The 22,698-nt window shown below is 39.0% G+C and overlaps 1 protein-coding gene and 1 pseudogene across 4 annotated transcripts in view; one reads left to right on the forward strand and one right to left on the reverse strand.

Moving 5' to 3' along the window:
- LOC149192778 (putative pentatricopeptide repeat-containing protein At3g13770, mitochondrial pseudogene) overlaps window positions 1–22,698 on the forward strand; it is a 37,501-nt pseudogene that overhangs the window by 4,868 nt on the left and 9,935 nt on the right. The window lies entirely within an intron of this gene.
- Window positions 251–2,566, reverse strand: LOC149192779 (uncharacterized). The gene has a single exon (XM_089407107.1). It carries the CDS (start codon window positions 2,564–2,566, stop codon window positions 251–253), a length of 2,316 nt encoding a protein of 771 aa, XP_089263233.1.

Here is a 22,698-nt window from a genome sequence, read left to right on the forward strand (position 1 = left end):
TTTAAAAACTAAATTCATCATTCATCATTCTAGAATCTAAATTGAAAGCAAAACATACTAGTATATACTATATACTATATTTTCAAAGTTTGAACACTAAATTTATATAACTCAAACTTCAAAGTTTCAAAGTTCAAACTCAAAAATAGTTAAGAGTGAAGAGTCAAGTCATCAATATCTAGTGTCGCAACTCAAAAATGAAAAATGGATAGTTAGCACTGAAAATAAAATGATAAATCATAAATCAGCATCAAGGACTCATTCTCAATGATTGGTCCTCTACATCTATCTGCTGCATGAAGTCATCAGGACCATCAATGGGAATGTCAGTATCCGAGTCAGAGTCACTCTCTTCAGTAACCAATGAAACTCCAACCAAACCATATCGCAGCTCATCTGGTCCATCCTCGTCATCTATCTGTGCACTATCCTCTGGATCCACATCCCATCGTGTTGCCGGTCCCTTCCGATACTCTGGTGTCTTCCTATGTGCAAGATGTAGAGAACTGTGCACTGCAACTAGCTTCTCTGCTCTCCTAGAGGAAAGTCTATTCCTCTTGATAGAGTGGATGAAGCTATATGTGGACCAATTCCTCTTTGCTGCAGAGGAACTAGCAATCTGAGACAATAAGTGAATAGCAAGGTGTTGGATCTCTGGAGCATCATCCCCATGCATGGTCCACCAACCAATGGGGTCAGTCTGGCCTAAATCATTGCGATCTTCCCTTGCATCATGCTTGTTGAAGGGACCACTGAGACTTGCAAATTGCATCCACTGTCTCCTAATTGTTCTCCCTTTTTCTGAACTATACATCTTTGTAATCGTAGCTCGAAATCCCTTTTTGACCTCTGGATCCTCAATGGGAAGAATTCTACCAGTCCTTGCCACATACCATTTTGGGTTGAGTGCATATGCTGCCATGTGCAAAGGTGTATTCATTCGATCCCACCTACGCTGTATAATGGGTCGAATTTGGGTCGTATAGAACTCTAAGGAAGGATCTTTCTCACGAATGGCCACCCTTACTTGATCCAACATAGTATCAAAAGTCTCATATATTTCTCCAAGAGTAGGAGAATCTGTGTCAGTGTAGCGAATGACCTCAACAGGACGTAAAAGTGACACCAAATAACCACAATCTGTCCACCAATCATTATCCAATATCTGAATCCTGATTTTCTTTCCTTCCTCTGTCTTGGATTCTGCCCATCTGTTCCATTCTAGAGTTACAACCATGGCCTGCAATGCTGACTGCACCTCCAACATCCTCTCTAGTAAAAGAAAATAATTAGCATATCTGGTATCAGTAGGCTTGAGGAATTCCTTCCTTGCATGAGATCTGTACATGGCTAAAGAGGTATGGTGATTGCAAATAAACATCTGCACATTTCTTGCAGCTATCACCAAGTTAGATACCCACTCAATTTTGCCATTGTCTTTCAATGCATTATTGAGCGCATGCACACAACAAGGGGTCCAGAAAATATGCCTGTATTTACTTTGAATCATTAATCTTGCTGATCTACACACTGCTGCTGCATCTGTCACAACCTGTACAACATTTGTAGATCCAACTTCCTCTATAGCATCATAAAAAAGCTCAAATTGGAAAGTTGCATTTTTGCGCTTTCTAGAACAATCAATAGCTCTAAGAAAGAAAGGCCCATCTCGGCAAGTAACTATGATGTTGATAAGTGGACGTTTGGCAATGTCTGTCCACCCATCCATAACGATAGAACAACCTTCCCTCACCCATGTCTGCCTCATATTTTCCTTTTGCACATTAATATTGGCCACTTGCCTTTCTAATATCACTGTCCTCAACTTATGTTCACTTGGGGGCACATATGAGGGTCCTGCTGCTGCAATTGCCTTCACCATCTCCTTGTAGTAAGGAGAACGACTAACATGGAAAGGAATGCCATTGGCAAAAAGAAATTTTCCAATGGCATCATCTGTATCACTACGGTTCAACTTACCATACATTCCTGTAAGAGTTGGTCCGACTGCACAAGAACGAGAACCTGGTGGAGGCATATTTTTCATTTTTCTTTTGGAGCTTGTGGCTTCATCAATATTTTGGTGAGCTTGGGCCATGGCATTTTTACTTGAGAAGTTGCCCTTTGCATCTGTTGCCATTTGCATCCTCAAGAGCTCTGATTTTTGCAATATGGTTAATTTTGAACATATATGAACCCCTTTGCCACCTACACCCAAAAGATGCATCTTGATCCGACTATAACTCCCAACCCAAGAATGACCACAAACATTGCATTTCCAATGGCGTGTCCCACCGCTTTGTTTTCCGGGTTTTGGTTGAGTTGAAGAGTCAGCCATTTTGGCAACATATAACAAAAGAGGTTTGATTGGATTAAACGTCCCTTTTGCATATTCAGCCAATGCCTTTGACGGGGTTGCAGTTGCAGTTGCACTGGGAGAAACACTCGCTGCACTGCTGCCATGGGTTTCATTCATTATTGATGGGATTTCAGATCCAAGAGGACTTTCTGTTTGAACATCATAATCACTATCAGTATCACAATCAGTGTCACTGTGGCTGCTCATGTTGTAATCAACGATTTTACACTTGCAGGCTTGCAGCTTGTTGTGTCACTGTTTTAATTTATTTTGCAATTTTTTTTTTGTTTTTCTGCCCTGCAGAAAGAGTTAAAAAAAATAAAAATTCATCATGTAAATTAAAATTTACAATGCAAATATAGTAGAATTAAATATAAATGATTAAAATTTAAAAACAAAAACATAAACAAAAAATAAAAATTAAATTCGAGTGACTGTGTTTTGAAGCATTTTGAAGTTTTCATTAAAATTATTAATGAAGGTTTAAAAATTATTAAAATTTAAAAGTTGGGGGAAGGTTTGTAACCTGCACCAAGTCCGAACTTCATAAACCTGTTGCATGTCCTAGCTCCATAGTCAAATGCTTGCTCTACAAGTGACTGTCACTACAGGACTGTCCTCAAGTTAGATGACTGTCCGAACTGTCCTGAGTAGCAACAGATGTCAACACTCCCAGCTTTCAGGCAGTATATCCGAGGGTATAAATTTATCACCGAATTAGATAATTTGAATTAGTTTAAAACTAAAAACTTTAAGCAAATGATATCAAATTTAAAAATAAAAATAAAATTTTTAAAAACTACAGCAGGGCCGCAGGCTGTATGTAACACGTTACAGCATTTTTAATTTTTTTTTTTAACTACAACATAATAATTTAATACTGTATACAGGTTACAACACTATTTTAATTTTTTTTGATTTTCTGTATGCTGTTTGCGTTTCAAATTATACATACAACGCACTGGCAGCAACAAAATGTGACACGGTTTGCTCCAGCCTCTATGCGGCTTACAAGGAACATGTACTCAGTTAGAAATTCTGCGAGGGCATCATGGTTTGCCTGTCTCTATGTGGCTTACAATCAATGTTTTAAGACTCCGACTCCGACTCCGACTCGGCCGAGGATCGACTTCGACTCCGACTCCGAAACGGTAATGACTCGGCCGGCTCGATTTCAATGACTCGGTCGTTGTAAAAAATACATTAAATATATTTTTTTTTTATAAAAAAACATAATTTTAAAGATTTTAAACATAATTTTAGAGATTTTCATTCATGTTTTCAAACACACCTACAACTGGAGTCCTTGCTGGCTGTAAGACTGAAGATGGTGGATTGGGATCTGCATTCAACTAAACAGCATGTTCAAGTTCAATTGATGTCTCGATATCTAAATCTAAATCAAGATCCTCATCAAGATCAAACTCTGCTGGACGACTCTCCACTACCCAATCTCATGTTGGATCAATGTCTTCCAACACAATGGGATTTGAATCAGGTCTTTTGTTCAGCAAATGGTTTCGTCTGAGCCGGAGGTTGTATTGGACATAAACTAGATCATTTAACCGTTTTTGATCCAAACGGTTTCTCTTCTTTGTGTTACTTGGGAGCAGGAGCGAAAATGGGAGCGGGAGCGACATTTTCAAAAGCTCCTGGTTTGGGAGCGAATCCCAGAGGAGTTCGACAACCAATGTCACTAACATCAAGGTACATAGAGGGATTGGTGCTCTTGATTAAATAAGAGTTCCATACCCTAATACATGACAAAATTCAATGGAAACATTGCAATCCTCCAATCCTGAAATCCTGAAAAACTGATAAGTCTGCTGGATTTTGAATGAAATCTAAAATTCTACTTTCTCCATATGAAATCCAATGAGGCCGAAACCACTCTCAAACATCCTGAGTCATTTCATGGTAATGTTAAAAATTTAAGTAAAATGATGAAAATGAAGATTAAGGAGAATGTCACTTTTACTTTAAGAATTTAACATTACCATGAAATTTGAATAGCATATCAATAGTAGAGAGCATTTGAGTGTGTTAAATAGGGTTTGGGAGGGGGAATGGACCCCAAATGACATTTAGCAAATTCATATAACACCTTGGAGTCCAAACCAATCAGAAATCACCTTAAAAATCCATTAAAAAAATATTAAATTGCTGTTTAACGTGTTCTGGGCCGGCTTTTTGTGACTCGGCCGAGTCATAACAAAAACGGCCGAGTTGGCCGAATCAGCCATGACTCGGCCAAACGTACCGTTTCAAAGGCCGAGTCATGGCTGAGGGTATCGGCTCGGATCAACTCGGCCGTTTCGGTATCGAAACGGCCGTTTTCTAAAACAATGCTTACAATTACAAGTAACATCTACGGATCTACCCTGCCTCTTCCTAAATTTTCTGAAGTCGCACGCAGGGGTATGAGACACACTCCGTGGTTTCTCCGTGGTTTCTCCAGCAATGTTATGAGACACTCCGTGGGAAGTGAAAAACTTAAAACATAAAAAAGATTGACACACTCCGTGGTTTCTCCAGCAATGTTCCATATCAATCATCGTAACCTGTGAGTTTTGAAATTTAAAACAGTTCACATTTATCATTGCAGGCTTTAATGTCTACCTGGAGGTGGAGCCGCACAGCGTAGGGACAGAGGGTTGACAGCAAAAGACTGGAGCTCCGAGGATGCTGGGCTGCGGCTCAAACTTGAAAGCCGTGGTCGAACTTTTAAACAATAGCGCTGGCCGTTGGAGCAACTGCCAACAACAGGCTTGCAAGGGGCCGCAACACGCTCTCTCAACACTGAACAACAATGACTTGGCTCACCGTGGTCCGTCCCTCAGCTCAGTGTTTCAACGTTCAGGCAAAGTTGCAAACAGCGCGCTGGAGCAATGCAAGGCGACTAATGAAATGAGCGTTTTGTCTTTCATGACATGACTTTTAGGTTTAGGCTTTTAGTTTTAATTTTAGTTTAAAAAAAAAAATTTAATGGTTTTGATTTTTAATTTTTAAGTCTTATTAGACAAATCTAAAGGGGGGATGCCCAAGTGCACCCTTTTTGGGGAGTCTAGACTCCCACACTGAAGGGGGACGCCCAGAAGCACCCTTTTTGGGGAGTCGTGGGGAGTTTAGACTCCCACACTGGGGAAACGCACCGCCTTGCGTCTCCCCGAGACTCCCCAAAAAGGGTGCGTGGGGAAACACACCCCCAAGAGACTCCCCGTCACAAGTGCGCGCACCCGACCTTGGGGGACGCGTCCCCGTGGAACACTGAATATATTTGAAGTTTTCAGTAGCATACAACCATGCAATATGCATGTATATTATATCAACAACTGTAATGATGACTTGTATGTAGTAGTGTTGCGAAAATTGTGATTTTTTGAAAAAATCGAGATTTTTTTGCCATGCCGATTTAATCGCTCGATTAAATCGGCGATAATCACAATTTGATGGCAAAAAATCGTGGATGGCAGAAACAATGACTTATTAAAAGTTTTCTTTTTGTTTTTTTGTCTCATTTTGCAATCAAAGGGCAAGAGTGAGAATTACGGAGGAGGATAACTCATCTATAAGGGCAAGAGAGGAGAAAATCAAAGGAATTTAGCATCCCAAGCAATAAAAAATTTGAATTTTGACCAAGCTTCTTCAGCAAGCCGTGGATTTCAGGTATGGGCACCAAATTTGACCCTATTTTTTTCTTTGTTTTTCCTTGGGTTTCAGTGACCCATACATTTTCCATGATTTTCCCTTGGATTTGAGTGTGTTTTTTGCCATTTTTGTTGCATTTAGTGGAGAGGGTTTTTTGGTCAAAAATTCAAAATCTTGATTGTTAGTTTTATTTGTTTAGCCTTAGTTTTTTTCTATGATTTTTGCTTGGGTTTGAGTGTATTTTTTTTTCCATTATTGCTGCATTGAGTGGAGGTTTTTTTTTTGGTCAAAAATTCAAAATGTTGTATGTTAATTTCTTTTGTTTAAGTTGAAATTATTCTTGTGCCCTAGTTTCAAACTTCAATCTTACATTAAGACACAAGAGTTCAATTAAGTTATAAACATGCCAAGTGTTTGGTCAATTTAGAATGTCCTAAATTGCTATATTAATTGTCAATCCGGGAGTCGTAAACTATTGAAGTGTGGCGCACTATATGTGCAAGATAACCTATTTCTTACTTTTTGTCGTTTTTGATATTTTCTATTTGTTTTGGGGTTTTTATCTTCGTTTATCTCCTAATGTGAAATGGAAATTCTAAAAGACAAGTATGGATATAAATTTTCAAGGCAATTATGTCTTTTATAATGATTTCAAAACTTCAAACTTCAGAGGGCCTTAGAACATGCAATGATGAAATTAATTCCTAAAAGGAAATAAAAATGTGCCACTATTCTAATGAAACAAACAGTGAACTATTGATCATGAAACCATTATCCCTGCTGCTGTCTAAATATAAGAGAAATGAATTAAGCTACTGTACTCAAAGAAATCCAAAAATTGCAAGTAAAGTAAAGTTAAAATCAAATTACATCAATTCATATTCTGACCTCTCGCCAGTTAATCTCGCTATGGCTTTCGGAGGTAATCATAAACAACTTGAGCAATCTGATATCTATTTGCAGAAAAGTAAACTTAAAATCAAATCACATCAATTCATAGTCTGACCTCTCGCCAGTTAGTCTCGCTATGGCTTTCGGAGGTAATCATCAACAACTTGAGCAATTTGATATCTAATTTGCAGAAAAATAAAACTAATATCAAATTACACACTCATACTTCAATCCCTCACCATTAGTCTCGCTATGGCTTTCGGAGGTAATTGACAATGATATGAGTAATTTAATATCTAAGCTAACTAATAAAGCCAATGAACATAACTGAAATAAACAAAACAAAGTTGGAATTAAAAGCTAAAAAAAATAAGTCAGTAGAAAGACAAGACTGATTCCATGTCATTAGTCATTGTGAAAACTATATGCAAATGCCTGGGCTGCCTACTGTAATCTGGAACAAATACACTGATCAACGTTAACAGCAATGTAAAACATGTAAAATTATGGACAAAAATGAAACGTTAGTACCATAGGAAATGCAATATATATAAGTGAATAACTATGGCATGATAAACATAAAGAAACACAACGTGAAACTGTACAACAATAAACAAAACCTCGACGTGTGCAGGGGCCCTCTGCACAACCTCGGGCAACAGCTATCAACCACGAATTATGCTCAGAAACAGAGTCTTCTCATATATTCAGAACGCAGTCATAACAACGAAACAATGTCACGGCACAGTGGGCTCGTTAACAGTCAACAATACATTCAAAAGACTAACTATTATGCGTATGGAAACACATTATTTATAACAGAAGGCTACATAACTGATTTCCTAAAAACTGCGCTGACAGAGGACACGTGAACGACAACGTCCATGGATCTAGCATCATGGCTGCCGTGATGATTAAATCTATTGAGGGTGGCTGTTGGATTCGCCTTATGGAGTAGTCCACAGGTGTCGATATGTCCCCAGAGATCTAGGAATGGCCACGAAAGTCTTCATGTGTTTGAAAACGGAGTCCTGTTGCTGTAGGACTCCTATATTTGACTACCGCTTGACCACCTTTGACCACGGCCTTCTTTAATGAATTTGACTGAGCCAATGTCCACGTCATTTTCAACTTGCCCATGTGGATCGATTTGCTTGAAGACACCTGCAATATAGACTTTAACAAAAAGGCTGCGGAAAGTTGAACTGGTTGCGGAAAGTGACAAGATTCCGCAACTTATGAGCAAAAATCTAGTTCAAACACCAAACACAAAACATAGTTAGAAAACCACTTTATGTGCTCTTTTAAACTCAATATGCAATGATGTTGATAGCTTACGAGGTCCAGGTGGATGGAGAGAGTTTAGGAAAATGTGTGGGAAAAGTGTGCTTTCGGGGCTCAACATACCCCCACTGAAAACATAGTTAGAAAACCACTTTATGTGCTCTTTTAAACTCAATATGCAATGATGTTGATAGCTTACGAGGTCCAGGTGGATGGAGAGAGTTTAGGAAAATGTGTGGGAAAAGTGTGCTTTCGGGGCTCAACATACCCCCACTGTGAAGGTGTTGCATGTCCCCATGCAACCAAAATTTTGATCATCCTCTCTTTAGTCCATGTGCTCTGAAACTTCTGTCAGTACATCCAGCCCTCTTCTCTTCTTCTTTGGTGCTGCTAACATCCTTGGCTTTCTCATCAAGCATCTGAATTTGAGGTTGATCAATGCCCTACTCAACTTCCTGCACCTTTTCTTTAATTTCCTGTTCTTCTTTTGCCATAGCCCAAGGTGTAACATTGTGTTGTCATGAATGATCTTGTCCAATCTACTTTGTTCCTTTAGTGCTTCATTTTCTTGTTTAATGTGTCTGTTTAAGACCTCCAATTCAAAAACTTCTTGTTTCAATGATTGGACTAGAGCTTCTTGTGCTGTGTGAGGCTGAGTGAATGACATGCTTGGACCTGCAGCTGTCTTCTCTAAGGATTCTATATAATCATACATCTCCTACTGATTCGGGTCTACCTCGGGTGTAGTCTTCCTTGGGCTGACCCCAAAATCCTGTTGAGAGGGACTGATCTCAAAATTTTGCCGAGAGGGACTCATGTCAACATCTGGCTGTGAAATGGAAGTATGGTGTGGGCTACGGTCAGGAGAGGTTGCTGGAGGCTTTTCTGGGGTTTCCCTCCCCAAATCAATAAAGTGGGGCCCTTTGGTTTTTACTGTTTTTAATTTCCCTTTAAGCCTAGAGCTTCTTCTTACATGCTGTGGACTAGTATCTTCCTCCATACTCTGCTTTTCTTTTCGTTTCTTCTTGGCTGCAGCCGCTTGTTCTTGAAGATAAGCTAATCTTTCAGACAATGTTTGATGGTCTTCTTTTTGAGAAGGCTCTGAAGTTTGATATATAGCTTCTATGTTTCGTTTCCCTTTTGATTTTCCTTGGTTTCTATCCTTGGTTCTTTCTAGCCTCTCAAATTGATTAACTTCTTTGGTTTTGCTAATAGGAGGGTCTTGAATTCTTACACTTGTCTCCTTCCTCCTACTCCTTCTTGCTGTACTGCTCTCAGGTACCTCGGGTGGCACTTGAAAGTAGTTTCTCACCAAAAACCGTTCTCAGGTGTCCCTCTTTTTCTTCAACTGGTCTTCAATTAGGATTTTCACAAGCCCATGATGATACAAATGGGGTTCTATGTCTTCTATATTCTTTTGGACTGTTGTGTGTTAGGATATTCCGACACATAGGAAATAGTTAAGTACAACTTGGTCTAGTATAGAGTTAGGTAAAGTGTGTTTCTTTACCGTTGTACATTTTGTAACTTACAATCCGACGGTCACGATATGTAGTGATCCGACGGTTCATTCTCTCCTCGATATTACCGACACTTGATCCGTGGCTTGACACCCGATTGGTCCATGATTTCTATTTAAAGCGCATGGAGGGTCATTTGTAGGGTAATCCGTGCATGAGAGAAACATATGTAAATTTTCATTCTTTTATTAATAAATTGCCTGAAGTGGCTGCGTTGGCTAAAGCCATGGACTGTTTCCCTCTTTGAGGGTTTTAACCACGTCAAAAATACTGGTGTATTGATCTGCGATCTGGTTGTGAGCGGTGTCCTTTGGTGTTCTGTCTGAGGAACTTACCCTGTAAATTCCTACATGGTATCAGAGCTATTTGAGGGCCGCGTCCGTTGGTGATCCAAATCTGAAGCCGGTAGAACTGCATCCGACTGCCGTTTCCTAGATCTGCTGTTTCTGACTGCTTTCGGGCCGAGAGGACTGCTCTATTGTGTTGGGAGCATCTGTTCCAGTGAGGAACCCCTTTCGTTTCACGCGAAAAGGTTTCCGGTAGCCCTAGCTGCGTCATTTTTAAGATCTGGAGGTATACAGTGTTTATTTGCAGTTTACAGTTATTTTCTCTCTGTTTATTTCGGTTTCGGTTTATTTAGCTTTTTTTATTACCGGATCTATACCTTTCATTTTTGCGTATGCTCTTTGCCCTGTGACTCTGTGAGATCTGGGCAAATCAGAAACAGAAAGGAAGGATTTTTCTCATGTGTATGCTCTTTTCCCTGCGCCTTAGGGTGATCTTGGAAAATCAGAAACATTGAGGAAAATATTTAGTTTCCGGCTAAAGCTAACTTTGAGCCGCAAGGTTCATTTTTGAAAATATTTAGTTTTTCAGCTAAAGCTAATTTCGAGCTGTAAGGTTCGTTTTCTTTGCATGTCCGTGTTGGGTTTTGTGTTTTTTGTTTTGTAGGGAAAAAGAGCTTTCTCAAAGCAAGCACGCAACCCAAAGCACCCCCCCCTCTCTCTCTCAAATTTTTTGTATAGCTCAATTGGTTCAAAGCTATTTTAAGAGAGTAGAGGTCTTGGGTTCAAGTCTCCATTTTGTGGTGGCGGACTTTTTCATTTCCGCACATTCCCGCACTTCGTCGGCAACTTCAACAACCTTTTTTCAAAAAGCCATAACTTCTTCATCCGGAAGCCGTTTTCAGAGCCGTTTTTTTTAAACTAGCCTAATTTTTCGAGATCTATCCATTGGAACACTTAGTTTCAGCATCTTTAGCTTCAGTTTCCATTGAAATGGAAAGTCAATACCAAGTTACCCTTGACAGCACCAACTACTTCCAATGGTTGTCCTACATTGAGGATTTACTTAGAAGTAAAGGTCTCTACAAAATAGCCTTAGGCCAAGAAAAGAAACCGAAGGATGAAGATAAGGCTGCTAAATGGGAAAATAGGCAAGATCAAGCACGTGGATTGATAGGGATGTCTATTTCTCCTGATCTTAGATTCCATATTGCAGAACTTGATACTCCTGATGAAGCAATGAAACAAATCAATAAAGTTTTTGGGATTAAAAATGAACTTAGAGCCCATCAACTTGAAAATGAGTTGCTTACATTGGACCCTAATAATTTTTCTTGCATTGAAGATTTCTTGTCCAAGTTCAAGACCCTTAGATATCTCTTGGAAGGTGTTAAAGTTAAGAAAGAAGATAGTAACCTTATCTATTCCATTCTTACTAAGTTGGGACCAGCCTACTCTGTGTTTGTTTCCACCTTCCATTCTACAAGAGAAGCCTTCATTTCTCAAGGAACAGACTACAAGTCACCTTCCTTTGACTCTTTTTGTGATTCTTTAATAAGAGAACAAGAAAAACTCTTACACCTTAGTCTTCTTAATCTTGGAAACTCTTCCAAGAAAGCGTTAGCCGCCCAGTAGCAACCAAATTCAAAGAATCCTAAGAAGTCATATCCAAAAAAGAATGGTCCTAAACCAAATAAGGGTCCTAAGCAATTTCAACCCCAAAATGAAAAATCATTTCATCAAAATGATAAGACAAATAAAAACAAAGGGAAGAAGACTGATAGACATTGCAATTTTTGTAATCGAGATGGCCACTTAGAATCAAAATGCTTTAAGAAGATGGAAGCCTTGGAAGCAACAATGAAGAAACATAACATCATTTGGGGCAATCTTCAACTTCAACTTCATCTTCAGGAATGGCACTTTCTGCATGTGGTTGTCAAGCATCTCGGTCTGGCTATGCATTAAATGTATCTTCTTCTTCTCATTCTCATGAGTGGCTCATTGATTCTGGAGCTTCTTATCACATGGCCAAAAAACAAAGCCATGTTTTCTTCTTTAAATGATTGTAACACCAAAAATATATATGTTGGTGATGATAGATCTCTTAGTGTTGTAGGGACTGGAACTGTTCATCTAGACAATGGTCAGTTTAATGATGTATTATGTGTTCCAACTTTATCCTGCAACCTTCTATCTGTATATCAGATAACTCATTCAGGTGAAGGTAAAATCGTTGAATTTTCACCTCATGATGTTGTAATCAAGGACTTAAGAGATCCTAAACAGATTTTGGCTACTGGCATTGCTGATGATTCTACAAGGTTGTATAAGTTTCACAACTTTGGGTCATCAAATCTTCCCTCAGTATTTGTTGCTCATAACGATGAAGTGAGCAAACTTTGGCATGAGCGATTTGGTCACTTAAACTATCGCTCCCTTCAGCATCTATGTAAAGAAAATATGGTGACAGGTCTTCCTATGGTATCTTGCAGAGATGGTGTTTGTTTCGGATGTGTACTCAGAAAACATCATCGGGACAGTTTTGAAAAACGTGCCTCTTGGCACGCCTCAGCCCCTTTACAGCTTGTGCATAGTGATTTATGTGGTCCACTTCCTGTTGTTTCATTCTCTGGCTGCAAGTATTTCTTAACTTTCATTGATGATTTCTCCAGACGCACTTGGGTATACTTCTTAAAACTCAAGAGTGAAGTATTTAACACATTTTTGGCCTTCAAAGCCTTTGTTGAAAAACAATCTGGACATCAAATTCTTAAGCTAAGATCTGATAATGGCGGAGAATATGTTAAAAACACATTCATCAACTTTTGCACTGAGAATGGAATTCAAATGCAACATACTGTTCCATATACTCCACAACAAAATGGTGTAGCTGAAAGGAAGAATCGCACCTTAAAGGAAATGGCTAATTGTATGCTACAATCTAAAGGACTTGGTCTTAGTTTTTGGGCAGAAGCAATTAGCTGTGCAAATTACATAATAAATCGCACTCCTACTAAGGCTTTAAAGAATATCAATCCAGAAGAAGCATGGAGCTCAATCAAACCAGATGTTAGTCACTTTCCTGTTTTTGGAAGTGAAGCATGGGCCCATATTCCAGATGAAAAACATAAAGCTTTAGAACCTAAGAGTGAAAAATGTACTTTTGTTGGATATTCTGAAGATGTCAAAGGCTATAGACTTATTCCATTTAAGTCCAAAAATGTTATCATTAGAAGAGATGTAAAATTTGATGAAAATATATCGGCCTGCGAGCCCAGTCTGGCGGATGTGCCACCTCTCCCTATCTCTTCTACTTTTGAAAACATTTATTCTTCAGATGATGATAGTGAGGATGACAATCCTCCCCCACCTTCTCAGGATCCTCCTTTAGCTCCTCAGCTTCCAAAATGGGTCCGTGCTACTCGGGATGCAGCAGGTGATCTTGCCGGTGATCCTACAGATCAGCGACGTACACGTTCTCAGTTCGAGAGAGCCTCTTCTTTACTGGCTCAAGCTCCAGTAAATTATGATTCTGACACCTTTGCAGAAGCTTTAGGCCATCCAGATTGGGAAGCAGCTATGAATGAAGAATATCATTCATTATTGGCAAATGATACATGGGATCTTGTTCCTCTACCAAAGGGACGAAAACTTGTTAGATGCAAATGGGTTTACAGAACCAAGTATGGACAAGATGGGAAAGTTGATAAACATAAAGCTCGTCTTGTTGCTAAAGGTTTTTCACAGGTTGAAGGCATTGACTACACTGAAACCTTCTCCCCTGTTGCCAAAATGAACTCTATCCGCCTTGTTCTTTCCCTTGCTGCCTCGTTCAAATGGGAAGTCCATCAGATGGATGTTAAATCTGCCTTCTTGCATGGGGACTTGCATGAAGAAATCTACATGGAACAACCCATTGGCTTCATAAAAACAGACTCCAGCCTTGTATGTCGGCTTAAGAAATCCCTTTATGGTCTCAAGCAAGCTCCTCGAGCTTGGTATGCCAAAATGGATAGCTTTCTTTTAGAATCTGGCTTTTCTAGGTGTCATTCTGACAATACTGTCTACACCAAGAAAGTGGGCAAGTCTCTTATCATTCTTGTTCTTTATGTTGATGATCTTATCCTTACCGGTAGTGATCCCAACCTTATAAACCATGTGAAGTCCAACCTTAAAAAGAAATTTGAAATGACAGACTTAGGACACTTACATTATTTTCTCGGTCTTCAAGTCTTGCAATCCAAGGAGGGTATTTCCCTTTCCCAGTCCAAGTATGCCTGTGATATTCTACGCCATTTTCACATGGAAGACTGTAAGCCAGCCCCTTCTCCCTTCCAGTCTGGAGTCAAACTTTCAGTCACTTGTACTTCTCTTGAAGTTGATGCTACCTTATACCGTCAACTTGTAGGAAAACTTCTGTATCTAACCCATACTCGTCCTGACCTTTCCTTTGCTGTTGGCCTTGTTGCTCAGTTTATGCAAAACCCACGTGAAAGTCATTGGAAAGCAGCTAAAAGAATACTTCGTTATGTTCGAGGTACAGTTCAGTTTGGGATTCATGACAGTGCCGAAGCAGCTCCTCTATTGGTTGGTTTCACTGATTCCGATTGGGCTGGTGACCCTGATGATCGGAAGTCTACTGCCGGTTATGTATTCACTCTTGGTTCAGGACTTATTACATGGGCTTGCAAGAAACAAGGTGCCATTTCTCTTTCTTCAGCAGAAGCAGAGTATCGTGGTGCCGTAGAAGCTAGTAAGGAAGCATTGTGGCTTCGTCAGATCCTGTCAGAGTTTGGCTTTCAGCAGCGGCATCCGACTACACTTTGGTGTGATAATCAAAGTGCCATTCAGCTATGCAAAGCTCCAGTCCAACATCAGCGCAGCAAACACATTGAACTGCACATGCACTTCATCAGAAAGCTCATCCATGACCATGTTCTTGAAGTGCAATATTGTTCAACAGATGATCAAGTTGCAGATATCTTTACAAAGGCTCTCACGGAGGCGAAGTTCACTAAACTTCGATTTATGGTTGGAGTTCAGGAAGTTGTCACTAAGGGGGGATAGGCTCTAGTGCCTCCTTCCTTCTCCTATTGTGTCATATTTGTAAATCCTTCAATCCTATCCCAAGTTGTTCTTAAGGGGGGATGTTAGGATATTCCGACACATAGGAAATAGTCAAGTACAACTTGGTCTAGTATAGAGTTAGGTAAAGTGTGTTTCTTTACCGTTGTACATTTTGTAACTTACAATTCGACGGTCACGATATGTAGTGATCCGACGGTTCATTCTCTCCTCGGTATTACCGACACTTGATCCGTGGCTTGACACCCGATTGGTCCATGATTTCTATTTAAATCGCATGGAGGGTCATTTGTAGGGTAATCCGTGCATGAGAGAAACATATGTAAATTTTCATTCTTTTATTAATAAATTGCCTGAAGTAGCCACGTTGGCTCAGGCTGTGGACTGTTTCCCTCTTTGAGGGTTTTAACTACGTCAAAAATACTGGTGTATTGATCTGCAATCTGGTTGTGAGCGGTGTCCTTTGGTGTTCTGTCTGAGGAACTTACCATGTAAATTCCTACATTGTGCACATCTTTTTCAAGCTCAGCAATAAAAAGTATGGCAGATTGAGGGTTTGGTTTTCTAAAAATTTCATCATCAATCGGGTATGATACATAAACATTGACCCGAAACGGCCCTCACAAGTAATGAACTTTTGAATAATTAACAATAAACTGGCCCACTCCTCTTTTAAAGCATGGACAGGAATTCCTTGTTTGAATATAGTTACATCCATACCTGGATTGCGTAGTATGACTCTCCAAGCCTTCTCGTCAAAGCTCTTGTTCTTGAACCATCGTTCACCCTCCTGTGGGAGTTCTGTAGCAGTTGCTATGGATGCCTTGGTGATTGTAAATTTGAGGTCTCCAACTTCTACTTCCTGGCCGTTAAAAGACCTCACAAAAGTTTTTGTAATCTCCTTATTGTACCCTTTGAACTTTTGAACGAATCGTAGCCACCTTGCCTTCTTCAGTATGTTTTTCACTTGGGGGTATCCTTCCAAAAACTTGGGCCCTTCCGGTTCTGCCCTCAACAACAGACCCATCCTTCCTTCTGTTCTTAAAATTTGTCTGCGTGAGGAGGGTTTAGCAGAAGTGAGACGACTGGGTTATGGGAGTGAACAGAGTTTATGGAGAAAACCAGTGACTGTGAGCAGAAAACAGAGGACAGGCAGCGGAAGTGAATTCGTGAAATGGGGCAAAGGCTTATGTGAGCAAGGTGGAAATGCAGCCGTGATGTCAATAGAACAGTAGGGGAAGTAAAGTGCATCCGGCAGAATTTTAAATTGGGTGGCTGTAGAGTAGACGCGAACACGTTTATGAAACGACTGTGGATTTTGTGCGGCTGAGAAGAGCCGTAGTCAAATCGACCACGTCCTCATGATTACAGGTGGAGTGTTAAAATGCAGCCAACACAAATTAAATCCGAAGGCTAATCATAAGACCGTTTGGAAAATAAATGCATGGTTCGTGGAGGAATGTCGTGGAATGGTTATGGAGGCTATCACACCAATCATTGCATATAGTGGAGCTTATGGTTTAATAACTATGCAAAAATGTGCTTTGATTGCTATTTGAAATAAATTTCTACTCATACCTTGGAATTTTTGCCATTTGTTGTCCATTAACCCTTGATCAGCTGCTCCTTATTGATGCCTTTAGGTGCCCCATGTCTTCATAATATGTCCTCGGTCATACCTGCATTTGATTTCATGATTATTTAACTAACATCTGATTGTCAGTTTTGAAAAACAGAGTGATAGCTGCGGAAACTGCTTCTGGCTGTGGAAATTGGTTTCAGCTGCGGAAACTGACACAACAATCATTTGACTGAATAGAGATGGATAGATAATAACTAACTGAATGAAAATGGTCATGAAAAAAAACTTTTAGTGGTGGAATGAAATGAAATGGAGTGGAATGAAATGAAGTGGAGTGGAATGAAGTGGAATGAAATGAAGTGGAGCAGAATGAAAATGGGAAAGAATTTTTTTTATGGAAAATATAGGGCGTCAGAAGATTCTGATTTTCGCCCTGTATTTTCTGTATAAGACTGCCAATCTGTGATTGGTTTTCAGGATTATACATTATTATTTTTTTTTTTTTAGAACAGAAAGGAACAAAGGTTAGGCTGGTGGAGAAGAAGGATTCTTCTTCACCAGCCTTATTGCAGAACTATCTTGAAACATTTTGACAAATTCCTCTTTTGAGAGTGGCTTATGATAGACCTTTAATTTGTGGCCATTTACAATAAGAGGAGTTTGAAATTCATCAATGGTTTTGATTCTTACCGCTCCATTGCTGAAGACTTTGTCATTCTCATATGGCCCAAGCCAACCAGTGTGAAATTTACCTTTGAAGTCTTTAAACTTGGAATCAAATAGCAATGCTCAGTGTCCTTCTTGAAACTTTTTCTCTTTGATGTATTTATCATGCCACTTAGTTCTTTGATACTGAACTAGATCAGTTCTTAGGATTGCTTCTTGTCTGATCTCATCTAGCTCATTCAACTGCTTCATTCTATGCTTTTGGGCTTCTGATAGATTCATTCCCAACTGAATTGCCATCTTGAAAGTTTTGACTTGAAACTCAATGGGGAGCAGGACTTCTTTCCCATAAACAAGTTCATAGGGAGAATGTTCTGTTGTATTCCTCCATGTAGTTCTGTAGGCCCATAAGGCTTCAGGAAGCCTTTCTGCCCAGTCTCTTCTGTGTAGATGAACAGTCTTGGTAATGATGCCTTCAAGAACTTTGTTTGTAGACTCCACTTGACCATTTGCTTGCGGATGGTAAGGAGTAGATTTTCTGTGCTTGATTTTGTATTCTTCCATCAGCTTCTCCACCAGGTTGGATGTGAATTGACTTCCCTGATCTGTCACAATTTCTTTTGGAACACCAAAGCGAGTAAAAATATTCTCATAAAGAAAATTAACAACTGAATTTTCAGTAGCAGAAAATAATGCTTTGGCTTCTACCAATTTAGTGACATAATCAGTACATACCAATATATACTTATTTTGTTTAGATGGTGGATTAATAGGTCCAATGAAATCTAAAGCCCATTTTTCAAATGGTTCGATGAGTACCTGCGGTTGCAATGGCATTTCATTTGAAAGGGTCGGTTTCCCTACTCTTTGGCAGCTATCACACCTTTGGACATATTCTTTTGCATCTTTGAAGAGGGAAGGCCAATGATATCCTAAAGAGAGGATTTTATAGGCTGTCATTTTGTCAGCAAAGTGTCCGCCGCATAGTTCATCATGACATGCCTTGAGGATGTCAGGTATTTCATCTTCCCTAACACATCTTCTGATCACAAGATCTGGCCCTGTTTTAAACAATTCGTTAGAAATCCATGAATATTTTGAACTCTCCTGAATAATCTTTCTTCTTTCACTAGGAAATAGATGTGGAGGTAGTTTCCCTGTAACCAAATAGTTAGCAATATCTGCATACCAAGGAGTCTTAGTAGTTACTGCAAATAAGTATTCATCAGCAAACTTGTCCTCTACAAGAGAATCTTCTTTAGTATTCTGGATCCTAGACAAGAAATTAGCTACTGTATTTTGTTTCCCTGGTCTATCCAACACAGTAATATTGAATTCTTGTAAAAATAAGAGCCACCTTGTAACTCTGCCATTAGTAACAGGTTTGTTCATTAAATATCTAATCGCAGAATGATCAGTATGAATAAAAGTTTCATAGCCTGTTATATAATGTCTAAACTTATTGATTGCATGAACAACAGCTAAGAACTCTTTTTCAGTTACAGTATAGTTCAACTCAGTGGGAGTCAAATTTTTACTGGTATAGTAAATGGCATAAGGAACTAGATCTTTTTGTCTCAACACAGCCCCTAGAGCTGTATTTGAAGCATCTGTAGAAATATGGAAAGGAAGTTTCCAATTTGGCCCTCTCAAGATGGGTGCTTCAGATATTCTTGTCTTCAAAGTTTCAAATGCTGATTGGCAATCAGGATCCCATTTGAATTCACAGTCTTTTGTAAGTAATTTGAAGAGTGGAGATGCTATTTTAGTGAAGTTCTCTATAAATCTTCTATAGTACCCAGTAAATCCCAGAAAACTTCTAACATCTTTTTGACAATTTGGAATAGGCAACTTGGAGATGACTTCAACTTTTGATGTATCGACTTTAATCTCATCCCCTGAAATGTGATGTCCCAAAACAATACCTTCAGTAAACATCATAAAGCATTTTTCATGACTTAATGAAATGTTTGTTTCTTTACATCTTATAAGGACTTTTTCCAAATTCTCTAATGCCTCTTCAAACGAATTACCATAAACTGTAAAATCATCCATATAAACCTCTACACAATCATGGATTAGATCAAAAAAGATTCCTAGTACTGCTCTTTGGAATGTTGCAGGTGCATTACATAATCCAAAAGGAAGCACTCGATAAGCAAAAGTTCCCCATGGACAGGTAAATGTGGTCTTATCTTGATCTTTAGGTGCTACCTGAATTTGATTATAGCCACTAAAACCATCCAGAAATGAAAAGTACTTTTTGCTTGCTAGTGTATCTAATACTTGATCAATAAAGGGCAAATGAAAGTGGTCCTTCAAAGTTGCTTTGTTCAATTCCCTATAATCAATGCATACCCTCCATTTACCATTCTTTTTAGGTACTATAACCAAAGGAAAAACCCATCGGCTATCTAAAATTGGATAAATGAAGTTTACATTGAGTAGTTTTTGGAGCTCTTCTTTCACTATCTCCCTAAGGTTTGGATTCATCCTTCTCTGAGGCTGTCTGATTGGTCTACTATTTTCCTCGATGTAGATGTGATGAATGCAAGTCTTAGGATCAATGCCTTTCATATTAGTATACTCCCATGCAAACGTAGTAGAATGTCTTTGCAAGATTTTGGTTAGCTCTCCCTGTAGTGATTTTTCCAAGTTTTTGTTGATATTCAATGTTTTACCTAGAAAAATCTCAATGGTAGAACTACCAAACTATTCCATAGAGTAAAGAGACATTTGTCTTGATGATAAATACTCAATGTCAGAGTCCAACTGAAATTGTGTGTGGTCATATTCTGAAGATGTTTCAAAGTTTTCTAATGTGTTCAAAATTTGACTATCTTCACTGATTTCAGAAATGGTAAAGACAGGTTGTATAGTGTCCTCATCATCGACCCATTCATTATCTTCTACTTCTGTAATTGCTTTTGCTGGAGGATACAAGTTGATGTCGAATTACTATCAGAAATGTACATATCTCCAGATCTACAACTAATGAAAGCATCAGCTGTGGCTAGCCAAGGTCTTCTTAAGATGAGTGGATGCCCTCCTAAATTACTCTTGGGAGTCAAAATCATGAAATCTACTGGATATTCTCAAGAATCTAAGGAGACTGAAATATCTTCTAATACACCATCTGGTTTGATTATTGATCTATCTGCAAGTTGCAGTAAGGTAGGTGTAAAAACAAGATTAGGAAGTTTAAGCTGTTCCATAGTCTGTCTACTCATAATGTTGATAGCAGCCCCTAAGTCAATCAAAGTATTTGGAATTTCTACCCCATTTATATGTGTGTTGACAATTGGACTACCGAGATCTACATACTTCTGCATGGTAATTTTTCCCATCATGATATTTGCAATTTTTCCTACCAGGTGAATTCTTCTTGTATCTCTTGGTTTCCTTCCTGGTCTTTTGAGACTCAACTCCTTTATTGTTTTTGCGAGAATAAGAATCTCTCTAATGGCTTATAGCAAGGGAATCTTGATACAGACATTCTTTAAGTCATCTAGGAAATCATAGTCAGGCAACAAGATTTGTTTTTCTACCCCTTTGTCAATTTGTAATCTTTCAGGGAAAGGAGGTGTGGATAAAAATGCAGGTTGCTCAACTATAGGAGTTGTGGGGGTTGACTCTTTTTCTTTTTGAGTGTTTGGGTTTTGAAGAGATGCTTCAGAACCCTTATTGACTTTTAAGAGAATCTTCCTCAGAAGTACTTTGCTTTTGCGCATCTATAGAAGGTTTTTCTAAAACTCTACCAGACCTGAGTTATACATCATTAAGAGGAACAATAATATAAGTAGGAAATTGTTGTCCTTCTACCATGTAAGCATTTTGAGGATTTTTATTATTGGGATTTGGCAATGGCTGGGCTGGTAGTTGATTTGTCTTTTGTTGAAATGGAAGCAAGAGTTGAGAATTTGGATTTTGTTGAGAAGGTTGTTGTTGTGGAAATGGCAATGAAAGTTGTTGTTTTTGGATGTTGAGAAGGTTGTTGTTGTGGAAATGGCAATGAAAGTTGTGGATTTTGATTTGGAAGTTGTGGAGCTTGTTGATTTTGAAAATATGGAGGATATTGATGAAATTGAGCAAATCTCCCATAAGGATTTTGCATACCTTGTACCCATGATTGATATGGATTTTGAGGTTGGGACCAAGGTTGTTGCCAAGAATTCCAATTTGGCGGGGGTTGAAAGTTCATAGGGTTGTTAAACCCTTGATTTTGTTGCCCCTGCCAAGGTCTCCTTGAAACAAAACAGAGAGACTCTACTGAATTTGGATCTTCTTGAAAGACAGCTTTGAGCCCAGGAATTGAAGGACAATCCTTGGTCTCATGGCTTTCCGAGCAAATCATACATGTTTCTACAACTTTTGCATCCAAGGGGCATTCCCTCAGAGCATGTTTCTTCCTACATTTTGGACAAAAGATGGCCAGAGCTTCAGCTTCTGCTTTCTGTTTGTTTTGTATTTTAAGGGTGTCTAGTTGTTCACTAAGGCTCCCTAGAATATCAGTTTTGAACTCATCAAGCATATTGCCAATCTCTGCCCTACTTACTGATCCAGTTGCAGATTTGTTTGCTCTAATAAGAGAAGGATCTCTAGGCCCTTTTCCAGTTTTAGATTTTCCCCTCGAGAGATGGACACATAATTCTGCTATGTCATGAAGTGGAAGTTGAGAAATATCTCCCTTCCCATCATGTTTAAAATATCTATCCATTCATCTCTAATGGCTTTTAATAGAAGGGCTTTCAAGGTCTCATCATCTAAGTTACTCATTTTTGCTCTTTTCAAGTTGTATTGAAATCTTTCAAGTAAATCCTCCAAGTTTTCATCTTCTTTTTGCACCATTTTGAATACCTCATCCTTATGGTTGGTGGGCATGCAATAGTCTAGGTATTTATCCAAAAATGTTTGTTTCATATCATTCCAAGTCCTAATAGATTGAGTGACTAATCCCATGACCCATTTCAAAGCAGCTCCCTTCAATGTTGAAGGAAACAATTTGAGTTTTTGAGAGTCTTCCATATAGTCATAAGTTCGGCACACAACTTCAAACTCAAATAGAAATGTTTCAAGATCCTCACTTCGCAACCCATAAAAGTTTGGGAGGACAGATGGTGAGATGTTTTTCATTGTTGTATGAGTTTCCTCATCAACTATAGGAAATCCAAATGAGTTATCTCCATCCCTATTTCCCCCATTGTTACCTCTACCTCCTCCATTGTTTCCTTCTCCTCTACCTCTACCTCTACCTCCTCCTCCAAATCCGTTTACTACTTCCTCTGTCATGATAGTTTCCTCAGAGTTTTCAAAGTCCTCTGGTTCTTCTATTAATGGCGAACGAGGAGGAATTTCCCCCTCTTCTTCCTTGGGTGA

The sequence above is a fragment of the Pinus tabuliformis genome, chromosome 2_2 (assembly GCF_031772625.1).
Source record: "Pinus tabuliformis cultivar Carrire ecotype Pingquan chromosome 2_2, CPIR1, whole genome shotgun sequence".
Classification (NCBI taxonomy): domain Eukaryota; kingdom Viridiplantae; phylum Streptophyta; class Pinopsida; order Pinales; family Pinaceae; genus Pinus; species Pinus tabuliformis.

Excerpts from the sequence above, each read along its gene's own strand:
- LOC149192779 (XM_089407107.1), bottom strand. The coding sequence starts at position 2,566 with ATGAGCAGCCACAGTGACACTGATTGTGATACTGATAGTGATTATGAT.